The following is an 18532-nucleotide window of genomic DNA, read 5'->3' as shown; positions in this document are numbered from 1 at the left end:
AATGGGATGTTGCGATATCATAATACTTGCCCGAGTATAATAACATTTGAAGCATGGAAGAACAAGGTAAAAAAGAATTGAGGCCACATAAAGGCACCTCCTAGCCATACTACCTAGGTAGATAGGTAGTTGTGGTGTAGCTTGATGTCTATGCTTCGCATTACAACAACATGCTCAACATCGATCCCAATGGTGCAGTACCTACCTGGGGTGATCCCAATATTTCAATACCTACCTGGGGTGGGTAGGCATTAGATGATGATCCTTTCGGGGGGAGAGAATATCGAATGTTTGAATTCTTCCAATCGAAGAAAAACATATGGGATATTCCGTTTGGACCCAGTAGGGTAGGCACAAGGAGTCCATTGTCGAGAATGCAATTGGACTCATTCACCAGCAAAGATCCCAGACCTGGACCACTGAAATAGAGTTGGTATTCCCGGCCTTTATATCTGATTCTCTTAGGAGGAGAAGAGACAGTGCAGTCAGCCGGAATTCTGAAGGCAACAGGATGGATGTTGCTTCTCTCCTCTCTCGTCATCTCATCTTGAGATTTTGGTCGACACACAGCAGGTGACCATTGTCGGCTCGCTCCAGCTGGATTGGACTTGTTTTGCTGGCCGGCACTGACAGCTTGAGGTGTTGGTGTCTGGCTTGTAGCTGTGGCTTTCTCCTCTAGTTTGCTGAGTCGGCTCTCAATTCTTTCCAAGATGCCTCGCAACTGATTAAACTCGCGCAAGGTGGCTGGTCTGCTGTCAGTAGCCTCTGCAACCCCTGGTTGAAAAGACGCCTGTTGGCGACTCTTGTCTACTCTCCCTCCACTCCCTTTGTCGGACTCAACCGTCTGCACCGCTGGGGGAATGGATTCCATCTCTTTCGGTTTGATAATCCGCAAGAGGTCCTTTGCATATGCCGCAGCTACCACGGCGGCATAGGGTTGCCACAATGTGTTTTTGTGATCGTCCGAGTAATCACAGATGCCCCGGATTACCATGCATGGAAAGCTATCCATGAGCCCTGCTGCTTCCATCTCAAAGCAGGATACATTCCATGCATCTCGGAGTTTATCGCGACGCCGGGCCGACTTCATGACAGCATTTGCTGATGCTATAAGACCGTAGTGTACTGTTGGTTCATCTGAGTCTCGAACTAAGCGATTCTCAACCATCTCGGCGTTGCAGCTTGAGCAGTCATCATCACCAGAGTGTGGATAAGTTGCTTTGAACAGTTGATCGCTCGCTCGTCCTGGGAACCGATATTCTTTTAATGCTTTCAGTTCCGAGGACTTTGATGCAACGTCTTGAATGTATTGGTTCATTCTTCCCTCTCTGAAATCATGATCCGATTGCAATAGTTGGGTAGCTTTTAGCAATAACCCAGGCGGTTTGTTCAGATGCGACTGAATGGTAAACTCTTGATCGTTATTCCACTTGCCCATATCGTACTGAAGAACACCACCTATGCCAACTGTGTTCAGCTTGCTTCACCCAGCACCCCGAATGAAAATAAAGGACTGAAAGGTAAAGATTGCAAGCAAATACAGCGCTCACCGTGATTTCCCTTGGGGTTGCCAACAACAACATCACCAAGCCGAATGTCCTTGCTTGCATCTTCTAGATCTGGCGGCCTTGGAACGCCTCCTCCTATGCCGACCAGCAACCCAAATCGGATATTTGGAAACGTGCGAAGCATATTAGTGACCATCTGTGCCGCAGCGTTGGTTCCATATGTCCCTGACCCGGGGAAAGTAATCACGACATTATGCTCCCCCATCCGGCCTAGGAGATAGATGTTGTCGTCATTGTCTGCTGGCTGCAAGGGCTCGTGTTCTTCATCAAGAAGCGCTCTAGATGCGTTGAGCTCAGAGCGCAATACAGCAGCCCATCCAACTGCATAGGCACCATGGTTGAGTTTTCTACATTCATATCATTAGCAGATGCTTCGCAGGTGCAAATAAATAAAGCCAACTTTTTGCCTTCCATGTCTTGAGCGTTTGCAACACTTTGAGGAATATCAGACGAGAATGGAAAAACTTTAGCTTGAGATGTTGCCTGAATGTGAAGCTTCACTCGCCTCCAGATCTCTTGTCCTCCTATGGCCAGAGTACATGCATACAGCCCCTCACACAGGCATGCTGTAGTGTCAGCTGCCTGGTCTGCAATCTGGATGCTGAGGGGGCAGAATAGCATCAATCTATTGGGTAGACGATTTGCTTCTAAATCCCGCAAGTTTCTTCATGATTTGCGGCCAAAATTGATGGCTTTCAAGCACTTACATCGAGTCCTTTTGGAGAGAAGCGTCTGCCCGAGGAGACTCGAGTTCTCGCGCAATAGGAATACAAAATATTAAGCCAAACTCTACCAAAGCCTTACAGATTCCAGGACCTAGACTACATCCATGATAGCTTTAGGAAACAAGCAATCGAGCCGGAGAAAGAGCAACAGGTTTCTTACCTGCATCCCTTGATACCTATAGGTTGTACCGAGTAATTGATACTCCTTGAGTACGTCGTAGGAAAACATTTTCAATGCTTCTAATAATGAACCATCCAATTGTTGTTGCATGATACAGGTCATCACCTACAGGCGGCTGAGGATTTGGAATTACGACGGGCTGGTGTATAACTGGTGGATATTGGGGTCTCTGGGGACAGCCTTGGATATACCTTTTCTAGTGTCTGACTTCAAGATTCCTAGAGCCAGGTGGATATATCGGGTATCATTGCTTACTATAACCAAGTACCAAACGCCAGCAAACGAGCTATGTCTTCCAGTTTAATCTTCTCGGCGCGAGCTTGGCCCAGGGCTTCGTCGTCTGTGCTCCCTGGATCGAGATCGATGTCGCTGCCTGCTCCTGTCCCTGTGTCGTCTTTCGCCTCGCCTTTCGCCTTTCCCATCTTCCCGATCTTCTCGCCTATTGTCACGACGGTCTCTGCTTCGACTCCTGTCGCGATCTCGGCGGTGTCGACGCTCACGATCCCGATCCCGGTCGCGCTCATCCCGTCCCTCGGCTCGATCACGACTGCGCCGTCGGTAGTCTCTGTCGCGTCGCCTGTCAGGACTCCTGCTCCTGCTCCTACTTCTGTGTCTTCTTCGCTCTCTTCTATCATCGCCATGTCGTCTCGATCTCTCTGGCTTCGCATCATCTCTCGGCGGTCCACTCGCGGGACCTGCTTGCCGCTTAGGTTCGACTTCGATGGCATTGGCCCCGGATGTGTTTCGCAGAGGAGGCGGTAAACCCAATGCTTTAGCGATTGCGTCTTCCTCCGCCTCCTTGATCTTGCGCAGCTCTTCCTTCTGCTCGCGATCTCTGCGCTCTTCGTCTGTCTCGGCCGATTCCGCCGCCGTGGCCTCCGACTTGGCGTACCAGTTCAAATCTCGTCCCTTGGCCCATCGTCCAACTGGCGCCTTGAGGCTGTGGCCGAGATAGTTTTCGCGGTGGTTGGAGTTGGCGACTTCGTCCCAGCTAAAGTTTACGCCACCTCTGGAGCCGGTCTTGCGGATGGTCGAAAGCAAATCCATGATCGAGGCTGTATAAGGTGTGAAGATATTATAATAAATATGGAGTCAATGATCCAAGATTGACGGCCAATGATTGATGACCCTTGGCTAAGAATGTAGAATGCAGAAAAGTCGAGAGCTGAAAGATGCATGTGCCAACTTAGTTAGTTAATGAAAGATGCAGCACTGGCAGAATTCATGACCCACCCGCGGGGCCGCTAAGCCGGAGCCCCACGGCCTCTGTAATAGCGCCTCTACAGCTGCCTATCCACTAAAAGCTTCTAATCCTCTGCAAGCTCACTTTAAACCATTCACTCTCCGTCACCAACTCCCAACCCAACGCTCTCACAATGGCGAATCCCAACGATCCTCCCCTCGACGAGATCCAATGGCGCTCCCCCCAGATCGTGGCCCAGATGGGCGGCCTCCACTCCAACACAATCCTCTTCTACTTTGCCGAATCGCCCTTCTTCGAGCGCACCTCCAACAACGCCGTCATTATGGCCCAGGCAATGAACAACACGGCCATGTATCACTACATCCAGACGCGCGAGGCCTTTGAAACACGTCTCAAGACAATGTCGGGGTTGGAATTCATCGTGGGGGAGGAGCCGGCCGAAACAGGTCCGGGCATGGGAACAGGTGTTTGGGTCATTCGGAAGCAGACGAGGCGGAAACGGTACCAAGATGATGACGAGATCACTGTCCATGCTTCATTCTTTGTCGTGGGCGAAAACATCTACATGGCTCCCACTTTGGCAGATATTCTGGCTTCAAGAATCGTATGTGAAAAAGCCGGAATACCCTCATTCGGCATACACAGCTGACCTCTGCTCCTAGATGACGATATCTTCAGCCATCGCAAAGGCATTGCCAGCCGCCGAGGCAGCCCGCAAATGGCGTCCCTCCACAGGCCACGTATACCAACTCCCCGCAAGCAAATCCTCCACCAAGCCCAAGCCACAAGAATCCAAGGAGGACAAGCCCGTACTCGACGAGGCCGGCAAACCTCTCTCGGAGGTAGCCAAGCACGACGCCCCCTTCATGGACAGAGTCGCCGAAGAATCCTTCATGATCCACCTGAGATACGGAGGCGAATATATCGACGAGATCCCCATCACCGGCAAGCCGGGAGAGTTCCACCTCTCTTCTACAGGTCGCAAGCCCGTTCTTCCTCCCCAAGGCGCGGCTCCCACGGGTATTAGCGCTATGAGCGGACCTCCTATGCTGAATACGAAGCTGGATGATAAAAAGGACGGCAGGCCGGATAAGACGCCGAAGTCAGCCACGATGCCCAAGCTTAAGAGGAAGAAGAGCAAGATGAGCCCGAGCGTGACTCCTGCTGCGACGCCTGGAGCTTCATGAGAGGGACTGTTTTATATCCGGACGTGTTGTTGGCGTTTTTGGAAAGAAGAGGGGGGAACGGCGTTTGCGTTTTTGGTTTTTGATACCCGGCTCGAAGATGGATCCGAATGATTGTACGGGGAAATAGACATGCGTAAAAAATAGCATATAATGAGAATTATTCCAATTCACATATACGACACACTGAAACTTATCATGGATACACCATGATATCGCTTTGTTATTTCATCTAATTATTCTCACTCATTTTTACCCGCCCATTAACGCCATTATGAGATACTCTATTCATCTTCATGTCTTCTTCATTCCACAATCCATCCTTTGCCCGCCATCTTCTTCTGCTTCACCTTCTGCGCCGGCAACGGCCATCCCTGTCCCGCGGTATTCTCCGCCCTCAAATACGGAACGACCCAGCACTCCCGCGTCGTGGCTCCATCGGCACCCAGAGCCTGAGCCTTGACCTCCTTGATCGGCTTTCCATAGCTGATGAGCGGCGTGCCCTTTGCCAGACCAGCAAGCTGACCGCCCGTCACATCGGTGAGCGCATGCATTCTCGTCTTGGGCTTCTTCTCCGAGTCGAGTGCGCCGGAAGGTGTGGCGCGCTGGAGGAAGGCGTATACGATGTACTCGGGGCATTCCTGGGGACTGACGTGTGCGAGCGAGGAAGTAGGGTGGATGTAGACGCAGGGATTTTCGCCTCTGCCGGGTCTGTTGAGAGGGATGAGCGGGATATAAGGCACGTCGATTGCACGACGAGGTTTTCTGAACTGCTCGGGTGGGTTGGGTGCCAGATCAGCGCGGATGGCGACTTGGTCCAGGAAGCCGGCTGCGGTCATTTGCTTCAGCGCGCTGACCTGCTTCGGTGAGGGAGGGTCCAACTTTTCTTGATATTGTAATGCGGCGAAGGAGGGGATGTTTGTTCGTAGTAAATCTGTGATTTGCTTCCGTAGTTGCTGGATTTCTTTGAGGACCTTGTAGCGGACGAAATGGGTTTCACACCATTGCTCGGTTGGCTCGTGTGCGAACTCGCCGACCACTTGGAGAAGCTTGATGGCGTCGGACTTGTCGTCCAAGAAGCAAAAGTTCTTGTGGACTTGGTTGAACAGTCGCCTGACGTTGGCCTGGCGATCTTCGGCGATAACATCAGCAGCAGTGCGGATTGCTGTGTCTTCCTTTTCGGCGAGAGCTGGAATTGCCTGATTCTCTGCGAGGTAGACTTCTGCCGCGGATAGTCCAGCCACGAGAGCAATTGTATATGGCAAACAGTTGTGGAGGTGTCCAACGAGCAAGATTCTTGCAAATCGAGGTGACAGGGGGAACAATGACATTGTTGTTCCCACCTTGGTAACCTGGCCGCTGGGAGATATCGCAGATAGATATGTGAGGAGCTTTTCGGCCTTGGCGAGCATTTGTCGGTCGGGAGGTGTAGGGAAGGGGAAGTTGACGACATTTTGTAGGTTCATCGCCTTGAGCTGCAGCACGATGCCTTCGATGGGCATCCGCAGCAGTTCAGGATCTGAAAACTCTTGGAAATCTCTCTCGTAAACCGCCGACGAATAGAGTCTGTAGCAGTGACCTGGGCCCGTACGTCCAGCACGACCCGATCGCTGGCTTGCGCTGGCCTTGCTGATCCAGCCAATCTCGTAGCTCTGTACACCACTGAGGCGATCGTAGTTCCGTTCTTTTGAGCGTCCGCAGTCAAACACAAATCGAATACCGGGTATAGTCAAACTGGTCTCAGCAACGTTGGTTGCAAGGATAATCTGCCGAGTTCCTTCGGGAACCTCTTCAAAGACTCTCAGCTGCTCCTTGACTGGAAGCAAAGAGTACAGAGGCAGTACCTGCATCTTGAGAGGAACAACCTCATCATCTTCCTCTTCAAGTTTGAATTCGTCATCCCCTTCTTCATCATCAGACTCGATGCCATCCACATCGTCAAAGTAATGCTCATCAACGTCGCCAAAGTCGAGATCTTCAACTTCGACTGGCGCTTCGGTCGCTGAGATCTTCACCTTGGGGCCCTCAGCTGACCTGGGACCGCCGAAAGCCGCCTTGAGTTTCTTGCTCAGTTGCAGAATCTCATTGCGGCCTGTCAAGAAAACCAAGAAACCTCCGGGTGGTAGTTTCTTATGGCCTCTGCTGATTTTTTTGAATGCCTCTTCAACATAGTCGTGGTGAGTACGACGAGCGAAGTGGATAGTTACGGGATGTTGCCGTCCTTCGACCTCGACAACAGGTGGGGGTGTTGAGAACAGGCTAGGGTTCATTGTCATGTCCTCTATCCTCAGAGTGGCAGACATGATGATGAGTTTCAGGGGCTTAATCGTTGGGTCCTCTTGGGATAGCTCAGTTCTGAGTTTAATGACTCGACTAAGCATTCCAATCAAGATATCAGTATTGACGCTTCTCTCGTGAGCCTCATCGATGACAATGGCTGAATACTTTCGCAGCGTAATATCTTGCGCAACCTCTCGGAGCAGCACACCATCAGTCATGAACTTGATGGCCGTCTTTGCATCAACATTGCCTTCAAAACGGATCTGATAGGCCACTGCGCTTGAGTGGTCTCCCAGCTCATCGCCCACTCGCTTAGACATACTGACAGCAGCAACCCTACGGGGCTGCGTGACGCCAATTAATCCCGGTGTAGGGGAGTCAGGAGATCCATAACCCGCCTCATACAAGAACTGAGGCACTTGTGTTGTTTTTCCCGAACCAGTGGAACCACAGATTACGACAATGTCATGGTTGTGAATTGCCTCCATGAGCCTCTGTTCTTCAGAGACGACCGGGAGCTTCATGCGAGCCTCTTCGATCTCGGGTGTTCTTACAACAGCCACACTAAAGACCTTTCTTGATGTTTTCTCGGTGACTTGCAATTCCATCGGTAATGGGTCCTGTTCGGGAGCTCTGGGAACGAAATTCTCGGGCTTCGGTATCTCCAAAACGGCTGAATTTGCATCCACGGGCTGGTATCCAAGCGCCTCGTTTCGTTGCTGATGGGCCCATGCTTTAAAGGAGGAGGACCTTTGGCTCTTTTGCTCTTCGTCCATCTCTTCTTCGTCTTCTTCCTCCTCGCTTATTTCTTCTTCGGATTCGGAGTCATCGTCGTCTTCGGAGCCTTCGTCTGAGGTGCCTTCAGATTCTTCTTCGTCAGAGTCATCGTCATCTTTCTCAGCCTTGTCGTCATCGTCGCCACTGAAACCGTTCCATTCATCATCTCCTTCATCATCTCCTGATTCTTCAGACTCTTGTTGTGTCTCTGCAACGAGTGATACCTTGGTCTTCAGCCCTCCTCTTTTCTGTCGCTTCTGAATCACCGGCCGGCCTTCATCATCCAGTTCGAGTGGCCGCTTCAGACCGGTTCCAACGGTAACGGTCGGCACTTGAGTGGACGGGGCAACCGGTTTCGGTACATCAGCTTCGGGCTGTGCTACAGGTGCAGCTGCATCGTCTGACATGTGCGCATCGTCTTCGTCTTCGTCCGCCTCTTCATCAACGTCTGGTCGCTGCTCAAAAAGAACATTCTCCACCGAGGATGTAGGATCGACACCAGCTCTGTGTTCTCTTAGCGCGCGAGACAACGCCTGCTTCTTCGTCTCGCGACCCTGTCCCAGAGATTTGCTGCTCGCAAACAGACTCGTATCGATCTTTCTCTCCGCGAGCTTCGCCAGCAATTCGCGGTTCTCGTCCTTGCGCAGCTTGTTGTCAATGTACTTCTCCAGGCGCTTGGCCTTCTTCCCGCTCATCTTTGCGCCATCCTGCTTCAACTGCTCCTTCATGCGAGCCTTCTTCTCCTCCAGCTCTTTCTTCGCGGCCGGCAGGATTTCCTGGTTGGTGTCTTCGACCTCATGGCGGGCGCTTTCCTTGGCTTTCTCACGAGCCAGCACCTTGTGCTTTCTCTGTCTGGGGACGAATTTAGCCATTCTGAGGCTTGTTGACGGTGAAGCTTTATCGCATTACGCTCAATGCTGAAATGTCAATGGCGCCGTTCAAATCGCAGCGCTATCGCAAGAAGCAGAGGCCGATAACCAAAATTTTGGTGGATAAAGAATTTTGCCGCTGCCGACCGCTAAAGTCTCGATACGGATTGGGAATAGTGCGGGGACCATTCTCATCTAGCTCCGTGAAGCTCAAGCGGCTTACCCTGGACGCATCTCAGACAATTCAAAAAGCGATAAATTCACAATGGCAACAACATTAGATATAAGAGAAGACGCTTTCCCAGCTCGGAGTCGGTCAGCCTCTGGATTGGTCAATGGCGTATCAACAGAAGTCACGCTACTAGAGTTTTCTGATAAGATTTTAATCACGATTAGCCAGGAAGGGCGACTGGCGCAATGGGTATGTGGAGATTGACAGAGCCTCATTCACAGAAAGATGCTGATGAGATGACAGATCCAAGTGCCCATGATGGGAACTACTGCGGGCATAATTGACATGGCCCTTCCAAGCAGCGGCCACGGCCTGCTTCCCGCCACTCATCTCGCCCCAAAGACGCTGCTGGGAGGCGGAGGCGACGACAGAGAAACCCTCGGACAGCTTTACGCTTCACAAATTGCCAGCCACATTTCCTTGAAGTCTCCTGAGGAGAGACGGACGCTTGTATTCGGATTTGGGCTCGCAAAAGCCGAGAAGGAACAGGAAACATTCTTTGATCTCTTTGAGCTGGCTCTCAAAGTGTTGTGATGGTTGTGCTACCGGTGGAAATGGAATGAAGGACTAAGGTTTCACACGCTGATAACAAACATCCTGCAAACTGCTCCCACACTCATCTTGGAAGCACCTGATGCACTGGCCATCAAAAAACATCTGAATTTATCTAATACTTTAACGCTAGAAAGACTCATCACAAAGAAGGCAGAAGCCTAAAATTGTTTGTATTGCTTCGCCGATTCTAGAAAGAAAGATGTCGATAGGCTTCTCCGCCTACTTCCGCCGTTGACGTCGCTTCTTCTTGGGCGCTGGGATTCCATTGTCGTAAATTCCAGCCATGAGCATGCAATGGTGTAGAGTACATTCATCCTGATCTTTGCGCGGTTTGAACAGAAGCCATTCTCTTACTTTCTCCTGACGGCCAGGGCGCAGAGACCGAATATAATCACTGAGTGTATATCGAGGCTTGGAGTCGTAGCCGAGTTCGACGACTAGATTATGGAAATAGACGTTGTGTTCGAGAATGGGTCTGGTTCCTTGGCGGGCATTGTTGTATTTATCAAGTGCTCGGTCTCTGGCCCAAGGGTCGGAGAAGAGCCCATCCATGTCATTCAAGATTGCTTCCAATGTAGCAGCCGCAGAGACGGGGACCCCGTCCTTCTTTGAATACTGGCCGATATTCTTGGATAACGTCCATTCTTTAGCACGGCCAGTTGTGTTTCTGAGGACGGCCGCGGCGAGCACGTCTCCCGGTACGGCTCCGTTCATAGCAGCCCAATTTCGGATTTCGGACTTCCATCGTCGATAGTCAGAGACGGCTTCGGTAAACGGCCTGGGCTTCTTTCCAACGAGTCTCTTGTACGACTTCCAGGCTGCCTTGCGTGTAAGCTCCAGCAGGTCTTCTCAGGAGTCATCAGCAGTGCAGACTTTCCCGAGCGCTTTCGCCAGCTCGTTCTTATGCTCGCATTGAGAGCTGGAGCTTTCCTGGGCTTTGGCAGCAAGCGAAGCAACGGTACTGGACAGTGCATCTAACGTGTAGGAGCCGCTGGTGCGTAAGTCTTCTGGTATTGACTCCCATAGCTTAAGAAGGCCGTCTTGTGGCGTTTCGGCAACCATCGTGTAAGCTTGAGGTTTTGCTCAAAAGAGGGCAGCTAGACGGGTGACTGAGTTGAGTCCACAGCTTAATAATAACCATGTATGCCCAGGTTACGGAATGAGGTACTTGTGTCGATTGAAGCACAACCAACCTGTGGAAGAAATACCACTCAAAGCAAGGTAACCCTCACAAAGTACGCAGTATCACGAATAATCATCTCTCTTCGCAATTGGAACAAAAGGCAAAAAAAGAACCTGGACGAACGGGGAATCGAACCCCGGACCTTTCCCATGCGGGAGGGCAACTGAAGCGCTGCCGATGCTAAGGGAAAATTATACCACTAAACCATCCGCCCATGATTGGTTGAACATGCTGGTTTGTATTTTCATCTATACAGACTACACTCACTGCTTCTCAGAAAGTGCATTCCACGGGCACTTACACTACTCTTCTCACACATCAGCTGCCTGTCAAATAAACATCAAATAGAGCATAACACACATTATTCATAAATCATGCATCTACCTCATAAACACTATCTAAACAAACCATCTTCACAACAGAGGAAAGTTGAGCAAAACAGCCGACGAATCCGGCACCTCAACCGTAACCTGTCCGTTTCGCACAACCGCAGTCTCTCCCACAGTCACGTTATGCAGCCTCACAGGCTTGCCCTTTGCAAGCTCATAGTTGTAGCTCCATCCATCAAAAGTAATACCAGTAATAGCATCACTTCCGTTCGCCAGCAGACGCTGCACGCCAACATGCGCTCCGTTACGGGCGTTCACGGCGAAAGTGTACGTCTGGCTAGGGCGAGGGGGAGGGTTAGGAACAGACTCGAGCCCCTCGCCGTCGACGGTGGTGTTGTAGCCGCGCATGTTGAGGACGGTGAGGCGAGCGAGGTGGCCCTTGAGAAGACCGCTCGAGTAGTGAGCTGCGTAGGCGGCCTCGCGAGTATCGGTCAGTTGGATGTTGGTGATGCTGACAGGGAGGAGCTCCTGGTTGCCCAGCGTGGCGGCGACGGCGATGCTGCCGTAGTAGGGGGCCTTGGTGCCCCTGGAGGCCAGATCGGTCTCAACGGGTTGCCAAGCTTGGTACTGTGGTGATGGATCAGTCATGAGTGTCTTGATGTGAGTACAAGTTTAGACTTACACGGTAGTTGGTGCCCATGTGCATGTGGACGCGCTTGAAGCCAACCGAAGCGGCATAGAGATTGAAGTCAATGCCCCAGAGCGCGGCTCCAAAGGTGTTGGACAGACCAGGCCTGCCCTGGTTGTAGAGAGAGTTGCACTCGCCAAAGATGAGGGGAGTGGCCTTTTGGGCCTGAGCAGTGGTGAAAATGGCGTTGTACTCTGGGAGATGGCTCTGAACGGAGCTTACGGTCCTGTTGTGGTTCATCAGGGTGCCCTGCAGGGTGACGCCGAGAGAGGTGGCGCCGCTGATGTAGCTGTTGTTTTTATTAGTACGAGTTCATCTTGGAGGGAAACGGATACTGCAACTTACTTGTGGGTTGAGAAATACTCAATGTTCTTGTTCTTGTCAATACCATCTTGGAAGGTGAGCGGTGCCTTGAGGTGGTTGCCAGTGCCGGCAAACGAAGGAGCCATAAACTTGGGACCTCCGAAGAGAGCCAAAGTCGGGCAGTGCTTCTTGACCTGCTTCGTGATCTCGGCCGTGCCATTGAGCCACTGCCAAGCATACGTGCTCTCGTTCCAGTTCGAGGGGCGCACAGGGCCCTGCGCCGACGTCGAGAACAGATCAGGCTCATTGCCGTACTCCCATGTGTATATGTTGCCGTGGCTAAGGGCTTTGCAGGCCAACGGAACCGTGTCGGCGAGGGTCTCCCATCCCTCTGATCTGTTGGCACCCAGGCCGAGGTTGAAGCCGTGAGAGAACTGGACGCCGGGCCAAGTGCCGTAGGACTCAAAGTAGGCGTCACCAATGTGGATGGTGGTCGGGTAGTCGGGCGACCTGTGGGGATCGACGATACCGATCAGGGATGCCTTTTGAGACGCATTGTAGAGCGCGTAATCTTGGGTGTTGCCACCGACGCGGATATACGGCTTGTGTCCTTGAAGAGCCCCGAGGTTGTTGATGAGGTTGTAGGAGAACGTGTTTGGGGACGACTTGTTGCCTGTAGGAGAGAGAGTTAGACCCAATTGATCATTTGAAGGGAATTTGTTTATGAGGATATCTTACCGGCAAAATCGGGGAATGAAGCAAACTCAATTGAGTAGCTCACGAAGCCATCGAGAGGCTCGCCATTGGCATTGGGCTGCGAGGGAACGGTATACACGTCGGCCGCGGCGGATGAAGCAGCACCGAGCAGCGTGACGAGGGCGCTTTTTGTCAACATGGCGTCTGTACCGTCAAAGATTTTCCAAGTAAAGAGCAGCTTAAGAGAAAGAGGAAGTTCCAATCGTCGAGATGCGGTGATGATGCCATTTATATATGTAGCCTTGCCCCCCTGGGGAGCCCTATTGCTCCAAGCTTGGGACCCCGGATGAGCTTTTCTTTTTCGATATTACTTAACAAGTTGATCTGGGGGACCTTGTTCCTACATTTTGCGTCTCCCCGCATAATGTGGTGCAACCCTGTCCCTTGCTAGTCGATGCATCGGTTCATCTCGGCCCTGGGGGATTGTCACATCACCTACCCAAACGGGAACATGACGATGATGGCTCGAGTCTTGACATCTTTTTTTCCTCAGCTCCATCAGTAACAGCGAGCCAATCCGACGTGTTTCTATTCAAGGCGGTATCCCTGTCTCCCCCCTTTTCTCTTTGCTGATGAGTAGTGAATATGCAAGTAAGACAGCAATTGAACATACCTTACTTGTAGACCGCCCTGTGTCTGGGGAAGAACCCAATTGACCGGAACAGGCTCCGACAGCTGTTGGAAGCCCGTATGCGCAGTAGTGAGTGACAGCATCCCTGGAGACAAAAAAGCCCAAGCGAAGCTATATCCGTAGGCCTATCCACCTCTCGGGCCGAATCATGATTTTCTCCCGCCAAGCGTCGCAACAGCGAGATTCCGCGAATGGGGTGTCGAGCCGGTTAAGCTTCACGTTCCCCGCGATTCGTCAAGCTCTGGAAATAGAATTGAAGGAGTAGAAACAGGATAATACGACGTAGCAGTATGGACGACGGCAATCAATGCCCATTCTCATACGTAGGTAATCGTAAATCCATGGAATCCCCGCACAGCTGGTTCTGCCTATTGTCTTGTCCTGTCCTGACAGGGCTGAGCGGCATGTAGTGGCGTGTTTGTCGTCTGTATGTAGGATAATAATCCGACACCGCTTATACAAACTGGCCGTTAGTGCAGATTGAGGCTTTGATGCTGCAAGGTGAGCTTTATGTAGGCAAGGAGTGGAAATGGCGTCATCCACGGTGATATTTCTGTCATGTTGATTACAATTGGGGTTTGCCTTGCTCCAGCCATACTCGTAGCGATATTTAATACTCTGGATTGCCTCTGCAAAGCTCATTTTGTACTTCCTTTCGATGCCGAGTTCACCATATTTGGTAGTCGATGCGAGGTACCAACTTGTCCATATAAGCTGACGTAAGTTAGAACAGATGCTCGCACCAGAAATCTTTCTCACATTGCAAACAGCTGAGCTTCGATTGGCTAGAAAAAATAAAGACACAATTAAAGACATGGTGTACAGCAAGGAGAACGGCCGTCAATTGGCTGCGATAAAGATCCAATTGCTACAATCGACGTGTGCCAAAACATGAGCTTCTAGTGACTCAGACTGTGCATACCGAGTACCTAATCTTACGCGGGAGACGCCATACAAACACGGGTATCTCGAGCGCCAACGTTGTTAGTAGCCTCGGCGGGATAAGCCATGGGACTTGGGACTAAGCGAATGCGAGAAGGAGTTGAGCCTAATCAGCTGATTGCGTCACTCGCTGTTGCGATGCGAGTTGTTCGTTTATGCGGAAGTTGTATAAATTCTCTCAGCTGAGACAAAACGAGGTTTTGAAATTCTCTTCATGATTGATTGACAAAGCAACTGTCGGTCTCAACGAACGGCAGCTTATGAGAGGACTTGCTTGTAACTGAGCTCAACTCGCAACTTTACTTTCACAACCCACGACAACCATTTCAATCTCGACAGAGAGGGAGACAACAAGAGGGAGAAGAGAAAGAAAACTTCAGATTAAAACCATCAAAACTCATCAACCATGTCTCGCTACTTCCCTCACACACCATACGCCGAAGACCAGCCTCTCTCCCACGTCATCCTCACAACTCACGTCCTCACCCGCGCCGTCACCACCGGCAGCATCATCGGCCTCGTCCTAACCAGCGTCCGCCAATCCATCCCCTCCCTCCGCCGTCCCGGCCCTCTGTCCGAGAAACTGCTCCTTTCAGCCACCCGCAGCACAATCATCACCACCGCCATCGTCGGCGTGGGCCTCACGGCGCGGATGTGGGGCCGGGAACCCATCGAGTGGCAGGATCGGAGCTGGAGATTGCTGGAGAACAGGGGCCAGCTGGAGACGGACGACTGGACGTATGGGGGCATGGGAGGGGCGTTGCTGGCGACGGGGGTGATGGGCGTTAGGGGAGCGGGAGGGCCTGCGAGGTTGGGATGGCGTGGTGTTTCTGGGGCGGCGGGGATTGGGAGCGTGGGCGGCATGATTGGGTATATGGCGTGGAGATATGGTATTAATGGGGGTAAGTTTGTTGAAAAGGACAAGAAGGGGGAGAGAAAGGGCATTTGAACCAAGGGTAATGTTGAAAAGGGGGGGGCGCGGATGCTGCTGTAATAACACAATTTGTAACAATAGTATGGCACAGCGAAAAGATACTCATGAACTCATCTCACGGAGACTCGATGTATAATCTAATCGAATTACAATACCACTTATATCTTTGACTTGCAGATCCAGACATGCATCTATAGCTTCGCCCGTGGTTCCACCAGCTCCTCAATCTTCTGGTACTGGTAAAAGTGCTGGAGGCACTGCGGATTCAACAACGTTCCACTCGGCTTGATCGTCTTGCCCGAGATGATGCTCTTCACCGGCGTCTCAACCTTTTTGCCATTCACAGTAGTCTATCCCATCCCACCAACACATGTCAGCATCTCACATAACACAACAACTTCAGTAAGAAGAGAAAAGAAGAAGAACAACGTACCGGTATCTCGGGAATCTCAAAGACATATTTAGGCACATGCCTCTTCGTCAGTCCCTCCGCAATCGCATCCCTTATCCTCCTCACCAACTTCCCATCCAGCGTAAGTCCCTTCTTCATCAACACAAACAGCACCACCCGCTCATCCGCATCCTGCTGCCTCCTCTGTCCCACGCACAAGCTATCGGCAATCTCATCCGGGAAGCACCTCTCCATCACCGCATAGATATCCGCGCTGCCGAAACGAATCCCGCTCGGATTCAGCACGCCATCAGACCGGCCCAGTATATGGACCGCGCCCGTGTGCGGGTTCATTGCGCAAAAGTCGCCCTGGGCCCAGACGCCGGCGAAGCGCTCAAAGTATGCGGCGCGGTATTTCGGTCCCGGGGCTGGACCGGGGCCGTCGTTCCATAGAAAGACGGGCATGTTGGGGAAGGCCGCCGTGGCAACGAGATCACCCGGTGTGCCATGTGGGAGGGGAGTTCCGGGACTGCCTTCGGGGAGATCGTGGTCGTAGGCGGCGATGGGGATTCCGAGAACCGGGCCTTGACAGCCGCCGACGTAGACGGGGTCGAGGGGGTTTTCCTGTCCAAAGCAGCCGGCCTATATTGAATCACCACTAGCACAGGCAAACAGATAGGATATGCAGAAAAGCAAAGAAAAGAACACTCACAATGTCTGTACCACCAGAGATGTTCGCCAACTGCGCCCTCGCCGGAAACGCCGTATCGTAAAACCACTCAAACATCTGGTCCGGCAACACCATCCCCGTCGAAGTCACCGTCCTCAAGCTCCCCAAATCAAACTCCTCCCGCGGCACGACCCCCCTCTTCACCAACTCGCCCAACCACCGCGGACTCACCCCCATCACCGTCACCCTCTGCTCCTCCGCAATCTTCAGCAGCACCTTCGGATCCGGCACCAGCGGCGATCCGTCGTACGCAACGCACCGAGCGCCGTAAATCATCTTGGCCACGCTCGACAGGTACATGATCCACCCGGTGGTGGTGTACTGCAGGCCCACGTCGGTGGGACGGTAGTCCCGGTGCAGGACGTCTCTGCTTGAGGAGATGAAGATGGTGCCGACGGCGTGGACGAGGGCTTTGGGCGTGCCTGTCGTGCCGGATGAGTAGACGATGATGGAAGGGTCCATGAATTCGACTCGCACGGCTGTGGGAGGAGGTTTGTTGACGCCGGCTTGGAGGAAGTTTTCGAAGCGCTCTGTCTTGGGGATTGCGCTTGTGTCGAATGGTTTGGCGAGGCGTTGGATGATGATGAATGATTGCAGGTTGTCGCATTCGGACATGCCCTCCATCATGCCGCGAATGTTGGGTCTCAAATCGATGGTCTTGCCGTTGTATAAAGCGCCATCGTCAAAGAAGACAAACTACAACCAACGTCAGTCTCGTCAGTTCTCCAGATCAAAACTCAAGAGATATAAACCGCTCTCTCTCACCTTTGGATTCACCTGCACCGCCCTCTGCAACAACCCTCCCACGCCCATATCCGTCGAACTGCTACTGAATATCCCCCCCAACCACACCGTCGCCATAAACACCACATACGTCCTATATGAGTGTCCCCCAACAATCACCACTCGATCCCCCTTCTTTAGCCCTCGTTCTTCCAGCGCCGCCGCCAGCGCCGCAACATCCCGGCGTAGTTCCCCCCAGGTAACATGACGAATCTCGGTGTTGCCCTCCCGGACCTCTGTGAATGCAATCTTGTCGTCTTCTTTGTTTAGCTTACATAGCGCTTCAGTCGATGACGATGAAGTGTCTCGCGAGTAGAGTGCGTTTTCCGCCCAGTTCAAGCGCACGCCTTCGAACCATTGCGGCACTCCGGTTATAGGGATGGATTCGTCCACGACGCGGGTGTATGTGCCTTCGTAGACGTAGGGTATGAATTCCCAGAGTTGCTGATAAAAGTCGCTGCGGTGTGCGCACGACCATTCATACAGTTGAGTAAAGGACTGCAGGAATCATCGTGAGCATGGGCTCGATATAAAGATGCGCTCACCATCTTCTGCTGAACCCGCTGTATAGTAAGCAACACTGACTGACCTGCAGATTCAGATTATATCTCTTGTTGACATCTTGCATAAACTGCCACATGCGAGTGCTCTCACGGTCAGGATGCTCCCACAGCTTCCGCGGCAACTTGTCAAAGTTGGTGCTGGCCATTGCGTCGTCGTATTCCAAGCACTTGTCTCAATCAAAACTAAACTATAACAACAATTGCTCTAGATGTAACAGATCTTATCAAAACATATACCATGCACTCTCCTCTTATATAGCACTAAACAAGAGAGAAATGAAATGAGCCGAGGCACCCACACACACCCAACCTACCTACACATACAATTAGCCAACAAACGAACCCCTCCCCTCTTTTGTATCAATGCCGGGCTTCTCCTCCTCACCGTCTTCCCCCCTGCTCCGTCTCTACACAAAATCCATCTCTCACTTGACATCCATGTTCTCTTTAGCCCCCGACCAAGTAACCCCGAATCCCACGCTGACGCATGCATGTACCGTAATCCGAAGCTGTTCCTGGATCCCGTCATCATCACCTTGTTTCCCCCCCAGAATGAAGAACCCAGATGGAACCTCGGCCCGTGGTGGGCCGTGGTGGCTACGAGTCCTTGGAAAATGCGGAGGATCGACCGGGTTAGTTGGAGTGGAAAAGAGGCGCCATCGTTTTGAACTTGGCCAGTGGAAACTAGGAACTCTTTGGCCCGAAGCCGGAACCCGCGCGGGCA

At 52.0% G+C, this 18532-nt stretch overlaps 8 protein-coding genes across 8 annotated transcripts; 3 read left to right on the top strand and 5 right to left on the bottom strand.

Moving 5' to 3' along the window:
* Positions 1-160: 160 nt before the first annotated feature.
* Positions 161-3521, bottom strand: Triagg1_1737 (uncharacterized protein; the record flags this gene model as incomplete). The annotated part of the gene is made up of 5 exons (XM_062895840.1): positions 161-1458; positions 1551-1915; positions 2276-2389; positions 2730-3102; positions 3170-3521. 5 exons carry the CDS (start codon positions 3519-3521, stop codon positions 161-163), a joined length of 2502 nt encoding a protein of 833 aa, XP_062759276.1.
* A 329-nt stretch (positions 3522-3850) lies between these two features.
* Triagg1_1736 (uncharacterized protein) lies at positions 3851-4865 on the top strand (the record flags this gene model as incomplete). The annotated part of the gene is made up of 2 exons (XM_062895839.1): positions 3851-4282; positions 4341-4865. The coding sequence occupies 2 exons, from the start codon at positions 3851-3853 to the stop codon at positions 4863-4865; spliced, it is 957 nt and encodes a 318-aa protein (XP_062759275.1).
* Positions 4866-5167: 302 nt separating this feature from the next.
* Triagg1_1735 (uncharacterized protein) lies at positions 5168-8791 on the bottom strand (the record flags this gene model as incomplete). The annotated part of the gene is made up of 1 exon (XM_062895838.1): positions 5168-8791. One exon carries the CDS (start codon positions 8789-8791, stop codon positions 5168-5170), a length of 3624 nt encoding a protein of 1207 aa, XP_062759274.1.
* A 262-nt stretch (positions 8792-9053) lies between these two features.
* Triagg1_1734 (uncharacterized protein) lies at positions 9054-9554 on the top strand (the record flags this gene model as incomplete). Its single annotated transcript, XM_062895837.1, has 2 exons — positions 9054-9209; positions 9264-9554. 2 exons carry the CDS (start codon positions 9054-9056, stop codon positions 9552-9554), a joined length of 447 nt encoding a protein of 148 aa, XP_062759273.1.
* A 240-nt stretch (positions 9555-9794) lies between these two features.
* Triagg1_1733 (uncharacterized protein) lies at positions 9795-10637 on the bottom strand (the record flags this gene model as incomplete). The annotated part of the gene is made up of 2 exons (XM_062895836.1): positions 9795-10397; positions 10449-10637. 2 exons carry the CDS (start codon positions 10635-10637, stop codon positions 9795-9797), a joined length of 792 nt encoding a protein of 263 aa, XP_062759272.1.
* A 534-nt stretch (positions 10638-11171) lies between these two features.
* On the bottom strand, positions 11172-12973 carry Triagg1_1732 (CAZyme family GH79; the record flags this gene model as incomplete). The annotated part of the gene is made up of 4 exons (XM_062895835.1): positions 11172-11714; positions 11770-12064; positions 12121-12751; positions 12817-12973. The coding sequence occupies 4 exons, from the start codon at positions 12971-12973 to the stop codon at positions 11172-11174; spliced, it is 1626 nt and encodes a 541-aa protein (XP_062759271.1).
* Positions 12974-14813: 1840 nt separating this feature from the next.
* On the top strand, positions 14814-15356 carry Triagg1_1731 (uncharacterized protein; the record flags this gene model as incomplete). The annotated part of the gene is made up of 1 exon (XM_062895834.1): positions 14814-15356. The coding sequence occupies one exon, from the start codon at positions 14814-14816 to the stop codon at positions 15354-15356; it is 543 nt and encodes a 180-aa protein (XP_062759270.1).
* A 176-nt stretch (positions 15357-15532) lies between these two features.
* Positions 15533-17954, bottom strand: Triagg1_1730 (uncharacterized protein; the record flags this gene model as incomplete). The annotated part of the gene is made up of 5 exons (XM_062895833.1): positions 15533-15670; positions 15775-16374; positions 16445-17158; positions 17228-17743; positions 17835-17954. 5 exons carry the CDS (start codon positions 17952-17954, stop codon positions 15533-15535), a joined length of 2088 nt encoding a protein of 695 aa, XP_062759269.1.
* Positions 17955-18532: the final 578 nt, after the last annotated feature.

The sequence above is a fragment of the Trichoderma aggressivum genome (genome assembly GCF_033847375.1).
Source record: "Trichoderma aggressivum f. europaeum strain CBS 100526 chromosome Unknown scaffold_004, whole genome shotgun sequence".
NCBI classification, from domain to species: domain Eukaryota; kingdom Fungi; phylum Ascomycota; class Sordariomycetes; order Hypocreales; family Hypocreaceae; genus Trichoderma; species Trichoderma aggressivum.
This window is presented reverse-complemented; position numbering and strand designations above follow the sequence as displayed.